At 42.7% G+C, this 19,357-nt stretch overlaps 1 protein-coding gene across 1 annotated transcript in view; it reads right to left on the bottom strand.

Annotated features, from left to right (window-relative positions):
* The window catches only part of Dachs (unconventional myosin-IXb-like dachs), a 102,784-nt gene extending 87,822 nt beyond the window's left edge, over positions 1 to 14,962 (bottom strand). Inside the window, exon 1 of the mRNA XM_076805922.1 lies at positions 14,567 to 14,962. Coding sequence (XP_076662037.1) covers positions 14,567 to 14,945 — 379 coding nt within the window. The 5' untranslated portion in view covers positions 14,946 to 14,962. The remainder of the gene's footprint in view (positions 1 to 14,566) is intronic.
* Positions 14,963 to 19,357: the final 4,395 nt, after the last annotated feature.

The raw sequence follows: 19,357 nt of genomic DNA, 5'->3' as shown, positions 1-19,357 counted from the left end.
GGGAGAAAAATCGATTCGCGGGACTTGAGAACGCGCGACACCCTTGGCCCCCTTTCTTCAAAAGGGAGTGTCTTCAGAAAAATTTTACGGATTATTTATTTGAATAATTTCTTATCTTCATGGACCATGGAACTATGAGAAGCAGAGGAAATTCATTTTTCTTCACAGATACTGTCCCTTCGCTTGGTCCTCAAAATTTGTTCACCCTTATTTTTGTGAAGAAGACAACTACAACGATGCACTTTGGTAAACAATCAAATTATTCGCCGATAGATTTTGACAAATAATTCCAAAACTTCTTCCATCTACAATAAGAACAGAATTGTAGCTCGAACCCAATAACTAGAGTAATTTAATTAATGAAAGCGAATCTAGAAATTTTAAATGTATTACAGGGGATGCTGTTTTAACCCTTTTGAATTATAAAGATCTTAATAAAATTCCGTGTATCTGGATATGTCACAATAAAAATGAATGTTTAAACCTAGTCAAAAATCACTGTCAGTCATATGTGACATGTGACTGACGTGGCAGTTAGCGTGTTAATATATCACCCTGTATAAATCCCAGTTTATACATTACTTTAGGCACAGTGTATTAAACGTTTCAAGTACGAGTACGTTATCAAACACTGAAAGAAACAACGTCAATCATCATCGGTAGACTGCAGATCTTTATGCAAGATAAAAAATTGCACAAGTCAACTGTAAGAAGCAAAAGTTAAACGAAAATGTATTTCCCCTTTGAATAATTTTACTTACCCACAAACAATATAAAACCATCATTCAATTCGCCTAATGGCTTTCCAATTTTGTGTCTGATTAATCCATTTTTGTCAGAAATCCATGAAATTAGCAGTCTAATAATCAGAATTACCAGAAGCTAAAGGAATCGTTGCAAGCTGAAGGAACAAATAATCTCAGCAGCCCAAGGTCACCACCCCACCACTCAGTGCACCACACAATCGCTATCAGCTGTTAGGATCGACCTATCCGTTTCACTTCGGAGGGGAGAAACTCGGCCATCGTCGACGTGACGGTGACATTACGCAACGACGGACGCATACTCGAGGAGACCATGGTCCCCGGTGCAATCGTCAGCGAGAGATCTACACCCGGGGTCCCTCTTGCTGCATGTTTTATTTATCGAGTGTATCGACGGGCTGCGATGCAGCGCACCGCATCGCATCGCATCGCATCGCATCGCATCGCGCCGCGTCACGACGAAGACCGAGGGAAGGTGGTACGTACACGACGTGATTTATGGGTGCAACACCTGACGGCATTTTGTTCGCTTTTGCGTCAGCGTTGTTACGTTGGCAGCCAGTTCCGCCCTTTTTTGCACCCCTCCCTCCTCTAGCAGCCCATTAGTAATGCCTCGGTCATTACCGAGGCCCCCAGTCGATTTCCCGTGGCTAATAAATCCCGATAAAATTTTCTGCCCCTCCCCCCCTCTTCCTCTCCCTCACCATCTTTCTCAACCCCTCTCTTTTAGACCCCCCGGAAACTTCTGCGGAGAAGATGTTCCAGAAGCTTGGATCTGCTTGGAAATTTCTTCGACTCTTTTGCTGTTTAATAAATCGAGAAAATGACTTTTACACTACATTTAATTTGTACTTGTACTCTAGTCGTATTCAATCTTGAGTACTATAAGAGACTGTGAGACATCTATGAGACTACTCTCAACTTTCACTGGGCCCCATTTCAATTTTGACGATAGCAGATTATTGTAACATTGTTATAATGTCGATATCAGTGAGGAATATTTATGTGATAATTTTCCAAGAATCCGTCTGTATAATTTCAATAATCTTGGAAAGAAAGATTTGAAACCGGTCATTTTGACCGGCTGTGATAGGGGTTAATGGCGTTAATGCATTTGCTATTGATTAATTACACTTGAAATTAGAATTTTTTGGACTGTCACAGTGGACCTTGGTAATTCGTCAACCCATTGGTTTCTGTTCTTCGTCGGTCGAAACGTCCACGGTGTGCACAGTGTTCGCGCGAAAATCACGTTAATTGAGACTTGATAAGCGCAACAGATCTGTTTGCACGCGAACCTCGATTCAGCCGCCTTCGGAAGTGAATTTTTCCGAGTAAATTAAAGCCCGCGACCGGTTATAAATCAACCGGAGGCGAGAAACCGGGTAGAAACCACCCCTTCTGTACGCGGGTGGAAAGAGAGAGAGACAGAGAGAGAGAGAGAGAGAGAGAGAGAGAGAGAGAGAAAGGGACTGGCAATCCGCGAGCAATTTAATCGCGTAATTACAGTTTCCTCGAACTGCCGCTTTGAATCCCGCTCTGACGACGCGGCCACTATCAAATTTGAAATAAAGAGGAAACGCTGTCAAATATTTTGCGGCAAACCCACCCCTATCCCCCAACCCACTTGTAATTTTATAACCATTAATGCATAAAGGCGTTTCAATAAGAACTGATTGAATAAAACTTCTATAAATCTTATTTTCCATTTTTATAAGGCAACACACAGACACTATTGATGTTCAGGAGGCGACGCTGCAGCCCCGTCAGTAGACGGCGGATTTTTATGCAAAATCAATATTGTGCATTAATTACAAAATGCAGAAGCCTACATGGACATTTATTTCTTTTCTTAATAAGATTAATATGTCGAAAATAATAAGCAGTGTTTTTAAAATTGTCCTATTGGTGGTTCCATGAGACTGCGACTTTTTATGCAAATTAAAAAGTGACTGAATTAATTGTTAGGTACAGGGACTGCGTCACCATGCATCTATTTTCTTAACAATTTAAACAGTATCTCCAAAAGCTTTAAATATTTCCACTGTTTTGTAATTGATTTACCCATTTCTGTCATAAATGCATAAAATCCGCTGTCTAATCATCAGCGTTATTGTATTTTTGCAAACAACAGCAGACAATATAAAGAATAGAAAAAAAGATTTGACCTCGCGAGGAACAAGAAAAGGAATGCAACGGAAGATAAAATCGCCAGTCTAACAATGATAATAAATAAAAATGTAAATGTACCAAGAAGAGACCCGAGCAACGCAACACACTTAAAAGCACTAAACAAGATAACCAGCAGCTGAGCCAAACAAAAGTTCAATACCAATCACGACAAAACAGAAGTACAAAAAGAAAGAGCAAGTACACGAGAGCAAATATTGAAACCCCGTCACAATATTATACTTGCCGTTGTACCAAGTACTCCCGGCGATATTTCAGGACAATTAAGATCGGGGGTGATGGTCCATACGGTGAGGGGTGGGAAATTTTTCGAAAAGCGTCCTGCAGGGAGCGTAGCAATTGCAGCCGGGCCGCGATTACGGACTATTAAAGCTCGCGGGAGGGTGGCCGGGTCGTTAAACGCGACCGGAAATGAAATACTCCGTTGCAAGAACTACCCCTCCCCCTTTCCCTCCACCGCCGAACTAACTTCGATTCCGGATTGTAATTAAAACCGTCTCTTATAACGCGACGTGGCTCGTAAAGGTTTAGGCCGGTAGCTCATTTATAATTTCGACGGTCGTTTCGGGGGCTCTCGGAGGGGGATTACAAAGAAAAACGTGTTTGCGGATCGCTCTGCCAGCGGGATCGCTGATCCTTTTGATCCCGGGCACGAAATTAATCGTTCCGTTGGAGCGCGGAACATGAAACGGATACGCAACGAAATTTTACACGGTCCCGCTTTATCCGGTCCACTCTCTCTCTCTCTCTCTCTCTCTCTCTCTCTCTCTCTCTCTCTCTCTCTCTCTCTCTCTCTCTCTCTCTCTCTCTTTCTCTCTTTCTCTCTCCCTCTCTTGACTTTTCCAAATGGATAACAACATCGAGCTGCAAAAAAGAAATCCCATAATAGAACCGGGCACGATCCCGGCGCCCGGTGTCGCGCGCAGTTAAAATAATTCACGATTCGGCCCCAAGTAATCCCCGTTTCGCGTGGCGGGAACGAGCGCACACTTCGTTCGGCGGGATAAACGCTCCGAATCGACGGGTTTCAATTTAACATCGGATTTAGTACGCCAGTTGTTTTTCATACGCGCCCGGCGCTCGACAATCTAGCCATTGTCCGGTGCAGCTGGAGGAACCCCGTTAATTTCTCTGTCCCGGCTACTTTCAATTAATAGATTACTGTGTACGCAACGCCCGATGATGTTCCCGGGTGCCTGCTGCTTCGAACAATAAGGACCGACCGTCGAAATGATCGAAACCCTCTTGTTATCTTTAAAATGCCTAGAAAATCATTTCCCGAAGTCGCGCGTAGCCGACAAGAAATTAATTGTCACTGCGAATGCTGCTTTATTACCGAACCTTTCACAAATTGTACGAAAACGTAGCTACTTATTAATTTGTATCAGCTAGGCTGAATTTGACAAAGAGAATTAATTATAAATTATGCTTGTGAGTCCAGTACAGGCGCAGATCCATCACGATGAGTGTAGAATAATAATGGCGTTCAGAGTAATTATGAATTGTGGTATCGATCGTATGAGGTCACAGTCATCGAGCGCTCGTAACCTTCCCCGAGATGTCGAAAGCGATCGACTAAAAATGATTTTCACCGGGGAGGCGACTCGATGAATGAAAACGCTTTCGGACGCCGAACAAGAAAGCAGGGATCTATCTCGTCCTCGATCGCGAAGGAATAACAGCGTTTGGTAATTACATCGAAGGATATGAGCGATTGGAAGATAATTACGATCGAAAGCTCGATAAATTGCTGTGAAAGCGCATCGCAGCGATCAGGAGCTGACTCCGTGGTTCTTCTGAATTGACGTCACGCTGAATGGATCCGGGAATTGATTTCATTCGTCTCGGTTTCTCGCTGAATGCGCGCACGATCGTCACACAAACCTCTCCTCCTCCTCGTCCACCCACCTCCCCCTGTTGCCATGTCCACCATTTGCTCAAAATATCAATTTTCGTAATATATGTGTTCATAAATTTTCACCAAATAAATAACGGTATAAACGTGCGCGATGTTTAGCCGTAATTTAGAGAGACCGCACGAAATGATTTATCGCTCGGTGAGTAAGTAAATTCGAGGCAGTCCGTTCGCGAACGAAAACGAATGACGTTTCTCTCTCTCCCTTTCCCTTTTTCTCTTTCTCTATCACTCTTTCTTTCTCTGTCTCTCGCTTTGCCCCGGCGTCGTTTTGCTTGACCAATTTGCCGAAGATTTCTCACGTCCGCCGTTCGCGCCCCATTGATATATCGTCGGTACTTTGTCAAGCGCAGTGTACTTTCGATAATACCCGTGACACGAACGATTTTTTCACGAGAAACCAATTACTATTCTTCGCTGGTCGAATTTCGGACACGCAGTCTAACTTTCCCGGCAGATCTCGAACCTTTAATCTGGGACTTTAACTTTCGTTCAACATCCTCCACTCGATCTGGACAAGCTGAAGTCATTTTTGAACCTGAATATGGAACATACGGCTTGAAACTTCAAATTCGAATCTTTACACTTCAATTCAAATCGTCGAATGACTTTCTATTTGAATTCTCCAATTCAGAATTATTTCGAATTGTAAATTCGAATCTTGTATTTCAAATTATCCGAATTTCACTCCAGATCTAGATTGCAGACTTCGAGAATTCTATTCGAACAACACACTTGAAGACACTTCCTATTTTTGAATTTAAAGATTCAGAATATTATTTCTTCTCAATTTCAAATTCCAAAAAAGCTTGTTTTTCAAATTGTCGGAATTCCAAGAACTGCAAACTTCGAATCTTACTGAACTTGAAACTTCAAAGCCATACCCCCGAAATCTACTGTATATAACCCTGTTTGAAAATTTCAGTGTTCCAAATTTCTGTGCTCAAGTTTGAATTCCAATTGCGTAAGTGGTTTTCATCAGCGCGAAAGGATGGATTTACATCGAACAAATCGCTGGAAAAGACTTTTTTTTTATGTCACCGGGATTCGAAGCTAGGTCCCGCGCGGTCGTAGGCAAGAGCTTTACTCATTACGCCACGAGCAGTGTGCTCGGTAATTGCCACTTTCCGTGTATTTCTACCGCTTCGATCCGGCCTCTCTACCCCAGAAATCAATTCAGAAGCCGTGCGAAACATCAAAACCAATTAGGACATCGGTTTCCAGGTCTGTTCCGGCTATTTCTCTATCCATCTAGTTTCTCGTTCACCCGTTCCCGTTCGCCGATCCCGACGATTCGCGCCGGGCGTCAAAGAGCACGACCCCGTTGCCATTCAATTACAAGACAAATGACTCTTTTGTGTTTTCAACGGAACACCCGAAGGCGGAACAGGAGGCAGGCACCAGCAGCAACCCACAGGAGAGTCGCGTCCACGCGTCTCTAATGAACGGACACCTCACGATCGCAATAAATCAATGTGCAACCTAATTAACTGACGGCTTCGGCCTATAATGGAGGCTTCATTACCACCGGGCACGCTAATTACACGAATCCAGACTCCGACACGAGCCCGGCTCTAAGTAGACACGGCAGTTTCACGGGCCTCGATTCCGTGTCGTTCTGTCTTTGACCGCTGATTGTTCCGACGAGTACTCCAATTAGCACGTTCGCACGTTGCGTGCACGCTGACACCCTTCCCTCCTCTAATCACCGCGAATTTCGTTTGTTCCCCCCATCGATACCCCGACTCCCCATCAATTTTTAATATTTTTACTCCCCTGACACACACACACACACACCGAGCACTTATTGTTAGATCTTTCACGTACTTGTATCGTTGCTTTTCTTTGCGATAATTTCTTGGCGATATTTTCTATCAAGACACTTTGGGATTAGCATATTTAATGAATTACTAGTTTATAGACTACAGATCTTAATGCAAAATAAAAATGTTCTGCATTAATTCCAAGAAACAGGAATTAAAAAGAATCTTGTTTCGTTCGTTGATACTATATTCTCTTTGACTTCAATTTGAATTTGACAATTTATTTCGAATTTCTAATTCGAATCTTGTACTCCAAAGTGAAGGACGTTAACTTCAAACCCGAAATTCAAAATTTGAATTCGATTCGTTCGAACTCGAAACTTGAAAGCTACATTCGAAGTCAAGTGTACTGAATTCTTATTTGAATTTTACAATTATTTCGAACTACTTATTCGAATCTCGTACTCCAAATCGAAGGACTTCCACTACAAACGTGAACTTCAGACTTAGAATTCTATTCGTTTGAACTCGAAACTCGAAATATCAGTCTTGTCGGGAATTCAAGTCGATTAATACAGAGAAACGAGTTTTTCCGGGTTTTAATCTACTGTGCTCGTCGAAGTAACGCCCCCGCAATCCTCCGACGCGAGCCATAAAGGATTCACGGTCCGGGTATTATCGGTTTCTACTAATTCCTCGTCGGGCTGTAAAGAAAATGCGAACGAGCGATTACCGGTCGCAGAATACGCAATTACGGGGTAAATTCCGCGTCGTGACGCTTTGTTGTTCCCAGATCAGAATATAAAGGCCGGGTAATTACGGTGAGGGAGGGGGCCGAAATTACACCGTGTTTTATAATCAACGTAATCACATCCGGCACTCCGAAACGAACAATTAACGTCCACGTATCGCGGGTCGCCGGGGCCGGGCCCGTTTTATCATATTAATCGTCGCGCTGCGCGCCGCTGCACCGTTTTCGATGCACCGCGGTGCTGCGTCAGAGCTCTGCACCGCTGCAAACTCTGACGAGCAAGCGCGAGCTTCTGGGTTCCGCCTCGGTCGCGTTTGTTTATTGCACAAGGAATCGAATACGGCCCAACGACGACGGGATAACAACCTCCCCACCCTCCTCTCTCACACTTCGTTCGCCTTAACTTTCTTCATATAACTTCTTCCATTCGTTGTTCCCGTCGTATCGCGTCGCGTGGAATTGCATTCGTGCATCGACACCGGCGATAAAAGAACGCAGAGAACGTGTAAATGGAACGAGCACGGTCTTCTTCGTTCGAAGTTTGACGAAACGCGGCCAATTTCGAGACGAGTACCGCCGAGAACGATTGCGACACTGCGGCGAGCGTTTGTGTTTATGGGAACTGCGGAGACTGACTTCGGCAATTTTCAACGTACGTTTATGGCTGGTAATTCGATGCGCGACTGAAGGGGAATAATGTGCGCTATCGCTCAATGCGGGAAGATTTTTCTGGGAGACAGAAACTGTATGCGGAAAGAATGCGTTTCAATGTTTCTCGAATTTTTAGCATTCCACGGAGCTGCTTCTCCTGAAGTAATACGCCTCTGTTATTCGTTTCCAGGATATTTTCTATGATTATATTCTAGGATGTTTTCTTTGATTTTTGTGTGAAATATTTTTACTGTATTATTTTATTGAGCTATGAAAGAAGTTCCTAAGAAGATTTTAGTGTAGTTTAGTTTAGATTGTGTTAGATTTTGCAGTCTTGAGACATACGGAGCGTCGTATATTTAAACATTTCACCCGAGAAATTGAGACATCGAGGTATATGAACAAACGAAGAGCACAAAAGAAGAAAGGAAGATGAAGAACCTTTCGGTTGATAGGGTAAAAGTGTACGGACTCGAAGCGAGGAATATTTAATTAAGTCGCGCGGACGTTCGAGGTCCAAGATCCGGATGTCCGAAGAGCTACGGTACGAGGCTGAAGGTAACAGGTAGATTTCCGCGAGGCTCGATTCCCCGGTAGATAAGCGGGCCGTGATATCCGATGATTTGATGGTTTCAGGAACTTTTCAAGGCGGGAAGTTGAAAGTTTTCGCGACGGTAACGCTCCGAGGCCTCTCGCGAGAGGAGAGTTGCTGCGACGGTTGCTCGCACGGTTCTAAAAGGACCTCTTCTGTTTTCGACCGGCTTGAAAAGAAAAGTTTATCTGGCCGTGATTAAAGAAGCCGGAAGTTATCTTCGCGATCTACGCAACACGGTGCCGCCTCGGGAGCTGCGAGAGAACAAAATTGGACCGGCCCATAATGAGATTATAAATTAAACTCGACGCGGCCACGTTGCGCGAACGAGGAGCCGCGAGATTAAGAGGAGAACTTCCTGAAAGGAAGTAGACACTTCTTTTTACAACAGGCTTATCGTGCATCAATTGTGAGCTACAAAGTTCTGATGTTTGTTTATTAACTGTGATTGAACGCGTCCGCTGCGCTCGCTTGAGATTTCCTCTGCTGCTAATGGAGCAAGATTTTTCCTTCTGTCTTTCTTTTTAGGTAACCCTTTCGATTTTCTTGGAGAGTGTAGTTGATTATATTCTGTTACAGTGTGCGAGATCGGAGATTACACACCTATCCTGTAATTATCAGAGAAGTACGGAGTCGTATGTTGATGCTTGAATAAGTTTTCATATATAATATATTCAAATAATTTATTGAGATTTATATCAGATTCTGAATAAAATGAAACTGTCGAATAAGACGTAGCTCTGAAGAATGGGAGAAGAATTGGACGGAGATTTGTGCACTTATAAGAAAAATGAGCAGAGGAAATGATTAAACATTAGATTACTAGAAATGATTAGATAGATAGATTGGATAGATAGATTTACCTAACTCATTAGGTAAATGTTTCTTACCCAGTTTTTACTTAGCTAGTTGTTCATATAGAGGCAAAAATAGCGTGCTAACAAAGTTGAACGTGCTCTTGACACTTTTCTTGCCTTTGAACCTGTCAGTTTTTATGTAGAGGGAATTTTTAAGCTTGTTAACAGGTGGCAGAGGGTTACAGCGCACTAAAAGCAACTACATCATTCACTAACTAGAACAGTCTACGGACACAGTGTTTTATAACCTCCGCTAAATATTATTTCATGAGCAATGCAAAGAATCGCAGAGGTCTGAATTATGACGGAGTGCAGGTTCAGTCATATTCATTACGCATAAATATCTGCAGTGAAACGATGAAACATTCTTCAAGAAGGAAAAGTATAGTTATTGCAGCAGATGGATGTCAGTGGCCGTGGGTCAGAGGTGAAACGCGTACGAGCATAATCGCAAAAACGGTCGAAAGGAGTAGTTTGGCGAACAACAGTCTCCGGGAAACGGGGCATTTTAATGACGCGAAGCCCGCCACGGAACTCCGGTGCATACACACCGCACCGCTGCATTCGTTCTGCGCGTCAGACAAGATTACCCCAGACGCTGGCCAACTAGTTCCCTGATACGCTAACTCGCTCTCTTCGCGAATGATGATATAAGCGCAGCGTCGAGCGCCATCGCTTCTCATCGCTTCTCATCGCATCGTTCGGTCTTAAACTGTTCCGTCGAAATGCACGATGCAATAGCTCGAGGTGTCGAGTCCCATAACTCGTTGCTGTTCACGGGGACAGGAAACGAATGAATCGTTCCACGATTATAAATCCTCGCGCGATTAGCGCGCGGTTAATCCGCGGAAATCGGGTTGCTGTGCGTTTGAAGACGCGAGGGAGTTGCTGAATTTGATGAACTCCGTCTCATGCGATAAAACACGATTAACTCTCTGCATCGGCAAATTATTAACCACTGTGATCAGGCACAAAATTTTCTATGGCCTACCTTTTCTGTGACATATGTACCATTCACTATTCGAATCTCCAAATTCAGAAGTATTTCGCATTTCGAATCTTGCACTTCAAATTATCGCACCTCAACTTCAAATCCGAATTGAACAATTCGAATTATTCTATTCGAATCTTCGAACTTTAATTCAAAACACTTGGGGGAATTCGAATATTTGGAATTTCAAATACTTTCTAGTCGAATTTTCAGGATTCAGAATTATTTCAAATTCAAACATCGAGTACATCGAATTGAAGGAATTCAAACTTCAAAAATCCGAATTGCAGACTTTCAGAATTCTATTGCAAATTCAAATATCTTCAATGCTACATTTGAAATTATACCTTTCTGAGTGATTCTTGTTTGAATTTTGGTGGGAAGCATTTTTCTTTTTAACTCGAAATTCGATTTCGTAAGTGGTTCATCAACGCTACACCGTGGATTTATAGTGAACAAATCGTTGGAAAAACCTTCTCTCGATATCACCGGGATTCGAACCCTAGGACTCGCACGGTCGTAGTCGAGAGTTCTACTCATTACGCCACGAGTAGCGTGCTCGATAATTTCCACTTTCCCTGTATTTCTACCGGTGTATCACGCTAGCCGCTTCGAGATTCGAAGAGTATGGCGTGGGAAACTGGCAAGAACAGTTCACAATTACAGGATCAGGGGATCGATCAGGTCCCATTGTAAGTGGATAAAGCGTGCGGCGATCGGCGTCGCCGCCGGCAAATTAACTTTTGCCATTCATAATTTACGCGAGGCTGAATGGCCCCGATTAATGTGCCGGCATTAAATCAATTGCGCTAATGCTCGCATCGGCTAGGCTTTCCCCCCGTGCATAAATACGCGGGGCTCGTTAAAAACAAAAATTAATGCCCTCCGGTCCGCGCGCACGCCGCGAAATTCGCGCGTTTCCGCCGCGCCGGATCGTTAAGTACGCGCCCCGTAACGAAATTATCGTCGCCCGCCCCCTCGCCCTCGAAATCGGAATTAACATCAAACGCCCGCGTCCGCGAGAGGGGGGGGGGTTGGGGGAAGGGAGGCTTTTGTCGTGGAACGGCGAGGAAAAAATTGGCAAACTGTTTGCGGACACGATTGGCCCCGGGAGATCGATAGAGAGCGACCAATCGGCCGTGAACGCGATCCCCGAACGAATCTTTTCGGTGATAACTCGCGTACCTCGCTGTCCACGATTATTTATTCGAGCTGTAATTGTTGCAGATAATTTCGCTGTGCTCGCCGAATTTGTGAGCGCGAGCCGTGACGCGTGCGAGAGAATCGCGAAGAGTAGTTCGAAAGAGTGACAGTCAAAAATTGTGCTGTGTAGTTAATGAAACTGTTCGTATTTTTTGGGTCGTTGTTAAATAAACCATTTACCATTGACAGTTAAGAAATTGCGCATCTTTGACAATTTTTATATTACAACTTCGATCAATAAGCGTCACATATAGGTACCAATGCATTTAAATTCTCTTCATCAGTATTTTGATACTGAAGTACATTTATAATAATGTTTCTGAGCATACGTGGTCTGTTTTGATATTATACCTTTCAATTTTAAAGTTATCGATGATCTTGACAAATCAAGAACTGATACAGTATTCCGTTAAGTTTCTTTTGTATCGTTTCGTTATTTTATTGGTAAATACAGTGATTTCTCTATATATGTCGCCTAGGCCTGGATGATAAACGTCGCGGAATTATCCTCACTACTGCGGGGTATACCCCGTGAGGGGCCCTGAAGCTCAAAAGGCCTCGGACGTCGAGGAGTGTAAACATAACACGGCTAGGGTATGTCTCCTGGACGATACATGACACTGGCATGACCCGTGTTGTTGACATATATCGAGAATTCACTGTATAGTTTTTATTCTGTGGGTCATATGCTCTGTTAAATTACCGTGCTCCATAGGAATTGAACATCTAATCTAATTATTGATGTTTGAACTGAGCCTCGTTCATGCTCGGTTGGACAATCAATACAACAATCAGTTGAAACATTTGATTGAACTTCAGATGTGTTGTGCAAGCACTGACGACTTATTATCTTGTTATTGGAGGTACATTATGGTAATGATCGATTTTTAGGTCGGCCAATGATTTTTAGTTCGAATTAATAGACTTTAGCATTTGAAATTCGTGACGGCTGTATTTGAATTGATTGGGGATGCGATCTTCTAATGAGTAGATATTATTCATACTATTAAAATTAATTGTGTTATTATTATTATTTTGTTAGTAATTCTTGCCTGGTAATTGTGGGAATTGTTACCAGCCGCGCCACTATTAAGAGGAAAAATGGTATAATAATCATGAGGAGAGCATCGGTGAGTTGATTGGTAGGTTAATTGCTTTCGATCAGAATTATCCAGTGGCAGGAAATTTACGAATTTCCATTTTTCCACTTTCATGTTTCCAATTTGTCAAAAACATCATCAGCATAGCCCGCATAAAAAGATCATCAAAAAATCTGCACTTAAATAGAGATCCAAATAAACGGTAATTTGTCTGTCAAATTGAGTATATGAAAAATTCAAGAATGTGTGGATAAACCTTTGCTGGAATACACAATTACGATGGTACTGTGCGATGATACTATACTTACGAATCAGTATTATTATTAGACTACAGATTTCACGCATTTACGGTAATAATGAATAGATGTAATTTGGAAGAATTCAATAATTAAAAGAACTTAAGAGTGTCAATGTATTATCGTCAGTTTATGCAAATTATTGACACGTTGACTGCCGAACAAGGTTCTCCAAAAATTCCCCCAAAATCAAAATAATTTAGTTAGTACAACCGAAACTGAAAAGATAGAATTTATCACACTGATTTCTCCTTGAATCTTTCCATATTTTACACATTTTAATCAAGCTGAATTTACCCGAACGTAACACAATAAAAATTAATTTATAAAACCTAAAGAATAGTGTCACCTATATATAACCGACGTGGCAGTCAATGTGTTAAAGAGGGAAAGCAATTTCTACTAACTTATAAAAATTAAATTTTAAACTTAATTTTAGAGAAGGTTACAAGTTTGAATTGATTTTAGAGGAATTTTTATAACAATCTAATTTGGAGGGATTCTTATAATAATTTTATTTCTTACAACTGATGCAGAAAATTTTGCTTTTTCATCCAGATTCGCAGTCTAAGTATTACAACTAGTCAGGTAGTAGGGCTCTGAATTATGTCACTTTGTGTCCGATGGAAAGGGGTCTATGAGAATCAAGAAAATCGAACAATAAAGTCATATTCGTCTCAACGATTGCTTCTAAATCTCTTTGGCGGGCGTTCGATCGGATCCGCTAACGAAAGCGCGTCAATTTTCCCATAGAAAAGAGAGAGCGAAAGAGAGAATGATAGAAGGGAGAGGGTAGCGTCCAATTACCGGGACGATGCGTTTCATTGCGCGAAAAAGCCGCCGCAACAAAATAACCGGCGAAAGTAACGAGGAACGTCGATTTAACTGCTCGTGTCCGGATCGGTCAATTGAACTGTGTCTAGCCGGGACGGCGGCGCACAGGTTCGAAACGGGTCCGCAAGCGGCCGGCCGCGTAAATTGTCACCCTGCGCACGGTTCTTTTCCACCGAAATCTGTTAACGGTAACACGGGAACTGTGTTCGAGTCAATTGCGCCCTGATAGACTGCCGTGTAACCGTACAAGGTAAATCCTACGGGTTAACTCTGTATGCTAAAAGTGCGGCTGGCTCGTCAATATGTCCCCTCTTCCCATTGCCAACAACAAAAAAAAAGAAGAAAACAACTACTATCCACCTGAAATCCGTGCGCTCTTCATCCACCTTGTCATACCATTTAGCTCCTCTATCTCGTTTCGCAATAAATTTCCCAATCGTAATGACCAGGCTGACAATCCTCGAACGTCGATTTTCGAGGCATGAGAGAAATCTTTTTGAAAGGAGAAATGGTATTTTTTAATATTTTTTACCCAATAGATTCGTGGAGAGCTTTCAAGGCGCCTCGAAGAATCAAATATTTTAAAACCATTCGGAGTCCTGGGTTCAGGTGGAACAATGATGTCTAGCAGAAAGAAAAAGTTGATCAGGTCTACTCACCGGAGGACAGTTTGGACCTCTGCAACAGCCAAGTCTGAAGAGCAATCCTCTCCCGATGCCTGCAGAAGAACTCCGGCCTGATGCCGTGCCTCTTCAGGAAGTCGTCGCACTTTCTGAAGGCAGCTAGCGCCTTGGCGGCCTCGACCTCGTCGATGTCGGCGAGAACGTTCGGGCAGGAGCTTCGCCTCGAGGACGAGGACCGTTCCTCGTACGTCTCGTCGGGCAGAAGCATACCCATTCCCGCGGGATAGGATAGGCTCCCCGGGCAGCCCGGCGGCTGCTGCTCCTCCTCGATCCCCTCGGGTTCCTTTCGACAGCTGTCGTCGGAGTTCTCGGCTGTCTCGCAACTTCCAGCCCGCGGCACTCGTCCAAAGCACATATTAATCCTGGCCGTGCCCTCTCCGCCACGGAAAAGCGTCTCTAATCGGCCAGGAAACGAGTCTCGGTCGCGCGGACAACGTCGAAATCCTTCTTTTAACCCCTATCCACGTGATTTCTCCTTTGACTGATCATCCGCGCCGTTAATTAGGCGCGTGGACCGTGCTGCGATTATTTCTGAACCCTTTCTGAGGAGCAACGTCTGTTTGTTGGACCTAGAATCCAGATTGTTCAGGTTTTACATGGGTCCTATTGGTGGACGATTTACTAGGAGCACTAGATTAGAGTGTCGAGTAACAATGCAATGGCCTGATGCATGCGAAAGAAATGTACAGGGTGTAAAGAAATGTTTGGTTTTGGCTGCCATAGGCGTATTATACATCTTCGGATCGATGAAGATCTGTAAAAAAAGTTACCGCAAAATTGGGCTCGACCATGAATTTCAAGGTCAAATTTTTATTTATTGTCATGACGCGTAGTATATAATGGAATAAAAAGAAATTTGACCTTGAAATTTTTTACGGATCTTCATCGATCCGTAGATGTAGAATACGCCTATGGCAGCCAAGACCAAACATTTCTTTACACCCTGTACACAATGTTTGTGAAAAATTGATCACTGCGGACTCTGATGAGAAATACAAATTTTTTGCATTGGTTACAAGACACAGGTCTACATTTATTTTTTTTTTTTTTCTTTATAATGTTATTAGGTTGAAGACAATTCAACAGAACTGTTACATACTGCAAAATTAAATACATACAATATACATATATACAGGGTGTTCACGCTATTACTATCCAGCGTTTTTCTTGTAAATAGTAAATATTAGAAAAAAATGAAAGAGGAAAAAGTAGTACTGTTTTTTATACGCAACACAATGGCGTATGTAATTTTTTTTTTGTGTTTATACTATTTTGTTACGTACATTTTTTTATATCACACGAAAGCGTGTGTCCAGACGAATTCATCCGTATACTGCACAGTGAGTTTCAAGGTCATGCAAGGATGATATCTGAACCCTCTGCCATGTAACAGTTCAATTTAATTCCTTGAATCTGATGTCTAAACAACAAGCGTTATTCAACAATGATTGAAACGTTATTGAATAATGAGGTCGGATAATGGAGGTTCTACTAAACATTATCGGAACTGCATCGTGTTTGGTATCATTTCAGTCGGAAAAATGTCGAAGAATATGCTGAACGAAGTTTCAGAACAATATCGTTAAAAACAAAGAAGTTTTATCATTGTTATAGCATTGTCTTCCCAATCTTCTGTTAACTTGCTATCATTTTCTATATTCCACATCAGATTACGATCTTTCAGTGCGCAAGCCAGCATATTGATATTTTAATCAAACTGTACCCATGGAAGTTTCATATATTTTTATAAATTGCTCGACGCTCGAATTAAACAATTTTAAATATCTTACTCAAACTTCATTCAATTTAGACAACCTCAAAGCTACGTCTAAGCTAGAGTCGTGCTATAATCACCTTGTAATTCAAACGACATTCATCGTCGTCGTCCCAGAGCCTTCATTAGCAGCAAAAGGGCTAATCTCGATTTCCACCGCAATTGACAACTGTCTTAACAAAATGTCTGAGGAGCCCAGCTTCCAGTTTTACCGTCGGATGTTCTAATAATTGAATCGAAGGCCCCGAGTGATCGGTTCCTTGGAAGCAACAGCATCCCCCAAGCGAGCAGTCAAGGCTCCCCAAGAGCTCGGCGATCGTCTCCGGGCTACGTGGCTCGAATCCAAGGTGAACTCGCCATCGTAATTTCCGAAATTGGAACCGGGGATCCAAGATCGATCCGGATCCGGTTTTTCGTGGGCTTCACCGGATTCGATGGTCTGCGAGCCGATTTCCAACGTGAACCGAGCTCGGCTGCGACCAGGCTCGACTTTCCAACGAATCGATTTCCTCAGGGTATCGCTTACGGGCGACACACTTCCACGCCATGTTTCTACTCGGATCGCCACGGTGCTCTGAAACAAAAAAAATCATTTTCAGTGGTTAGTTAAAAGACATGATCCGCCAAGCTTCTGGAACAAACGTGGCTAATAAAAATCGTTCCTGAAAGTGTACGAAGTAGTTCGAGTAAATTGTGAGTGAGTCCTGTATGTATGATCATGTTTAATGTGTAGGATCATTTCTGTAAGTATACGAGCTTGAAGATGCTTATTAGATTAAACAATAAAAATCATTTTCAGTGGTAAGTTAAAAGACACGATCCACCAAGCTTCCGGAACAAACGTGGCTCATAAGAATCGTTCCTGAAAGCGTACGAAGTGGTTCGAGTAAATTGTGAGTGAGTCCTGTATGTATGATCATGTTTAATGTGTAGGATCATTTCTGTAAGTGTACGAGCTTGAAGATGCTTATTAGATTAATCAATGAAAATCATTTTCAGTAGTAAGTTAAAAGACACGATCCACCAAGCTTCTGGAACAAACGTGGCTAATCAAAATCGTTCCTGAAAGTGTACGAAGTAGTTCGAGTAAATTGTGAGTGAGTCCTGTATGTATGATCATGTTTAATGTGTAGGATCATTTCTGTAAGTATACGAGCTTGAAGATGCTTATTAGATTAAACAATAAAAATCATTTTCAGTGGTAAGTTAAAAGACACGATCCACCAAGCTTCCGGAACAAACGTGGCTCATAAGAATCGTTCCTGAAAGCGTACGAAGTGGTTCGAGTAAATTGTGAGTGAGTCCTGTATGTATGATCATGTTTAATGTGTAGGATCATTTCTGTAAGTGTACGAGCTTGAAGATGCTTATTAGATTAATCAATGAAAATCATTTTCAGTGGTAAGTTAAAAGACACGATCCACCAAGCTTCTGGAACAAACGTGGCTAATCAAAATCGTTCCTGAAAGTGTACGAAGTGGTTCGACTAAATTGTGAGTGAGTCCTGTATGTATGATCATGTTTAATGTGTAGGATCATTTCTGTAAGTGTACGAGCTTGAAGATGCTTATTAGATGTGTGTTATTTAAGCTCGGTTCGTTTGTGGTGTCAATTTGATACATTTTTTAATGATTTGAAGTAAATAGTTTCTCAGTAAAAAGTTTTGCACATTTATTAGCTGAGGGGGCTAAGAAATATCTTATTTTAAACACGCAGTAGGATTGTCTGAACGAATGAGAGAATTAGTTACTTGGTTACAGTGCTCGATTAGTATGTATGCAAAACAAATATTTTCTATGTAAATTATTAGACACGGTAGTTGAAGGACAATGTACAGTGCAGTGAATTATCGATATATGTCAACAACACAGGTCTTGCCAGCGTCGTGAATACCCGAACCGTGTTATGTTTATACTCCTCGGGGTCCGAGGCCTCTCGAAGTTCGTGACCCCTCACGGGGTACACCCCGTGGTAGTGGGGATAATTCCGCGACGATTATCATCCAGGCCTTGGCGACATATATAGAGAAATCACTGTATCTCTCCTTCTAATGCTTTCTTGACAACCTTAAAATACAGTAATATTTTTAAATTCTTCTAGTGTCTTCAGAATTGTGCATTTCATCCACTCATTGTTTTAATAGAAGCATGAAATCTTGCAGTTTATTAGCCACTCATTAGCAGCATTCGCTGCACATGCAGTGGAGGTCACTAATTGCCAATCAATTCGAGACTCGCGCGACGTTTGACGAACGATGAATATCGCTCGCAAAATAATAACTAATATACGTCGTCGATTATTAAACGACGGTTGTGTCTACGGCAGCTGAATAGAGTCCGGTTGGAAAAAATCTGCGCCCGGCGATAATATAATTTTCGTTTGGTCGATCCGCGCTTAGAAAGGGACGATTTTTTTCTTTTTAGTGCGGAGGGACGGTAAAAGGGCCAGCGTTACGGTTAATAATGGGCAGCCTTGGAATTCACCGCGCAGGAAATTGATACATTTCCCCCGTTTATGAGACACGAGTAAAACAGCGCCGGGGTTATGGCGGGTGTTCGTGGATTATGGGAGACAGCGGTACGATTTAATAGCGCAACCCATTCCCATTTCACCGGGGGCCGGCCAACAATAAACATATTAACGGTTCCGTTACCACCGCCGCGATTAACAACGTATATTTTCGACAAAAGGCCACGGTTTAGCGCAACCCCCCCCCCCCCCTCTCTCTCTCGCTACCTACCCCTCATTCTCTCTGTCTTTCTCTCCGCGCAGCGTATTCCGCGAATAAAGCTTCGAGTGCTGAATAAAACGAATGGTAATGGCAACGATACGCCCGAACGAGTGTTTCGTTATGAGAGCCTGTGGATTTCGAGTGTTGCCTACCAGTTCCGCCACTCGACAGAGAAAATAACTGTGCTACGGAACTCGTTCTGCATGGAGGAAAGACCGTGGCACACGAGCCGGATCGTATCCGCGGAATATAGGGCCCGTCT

Source organism: Halictus rubicundus, chromosome 2 (assembly GCF_050948215.1).
Source record: "Halictus rubicundus isolate RS-2024b chromosome 2, iyHalRubi1_principal, whole genome shotgun sequence".
Classification (NCBI taxonomy): Eukaryota; Metazoa; Arthropoda; class Insecta; order Hymenoptera; family Halictidae; genus Halictus; species Halictus rubicundus.
This window is presented reverse-complemented; position numbering and strand designations above follow the sequence as displayed.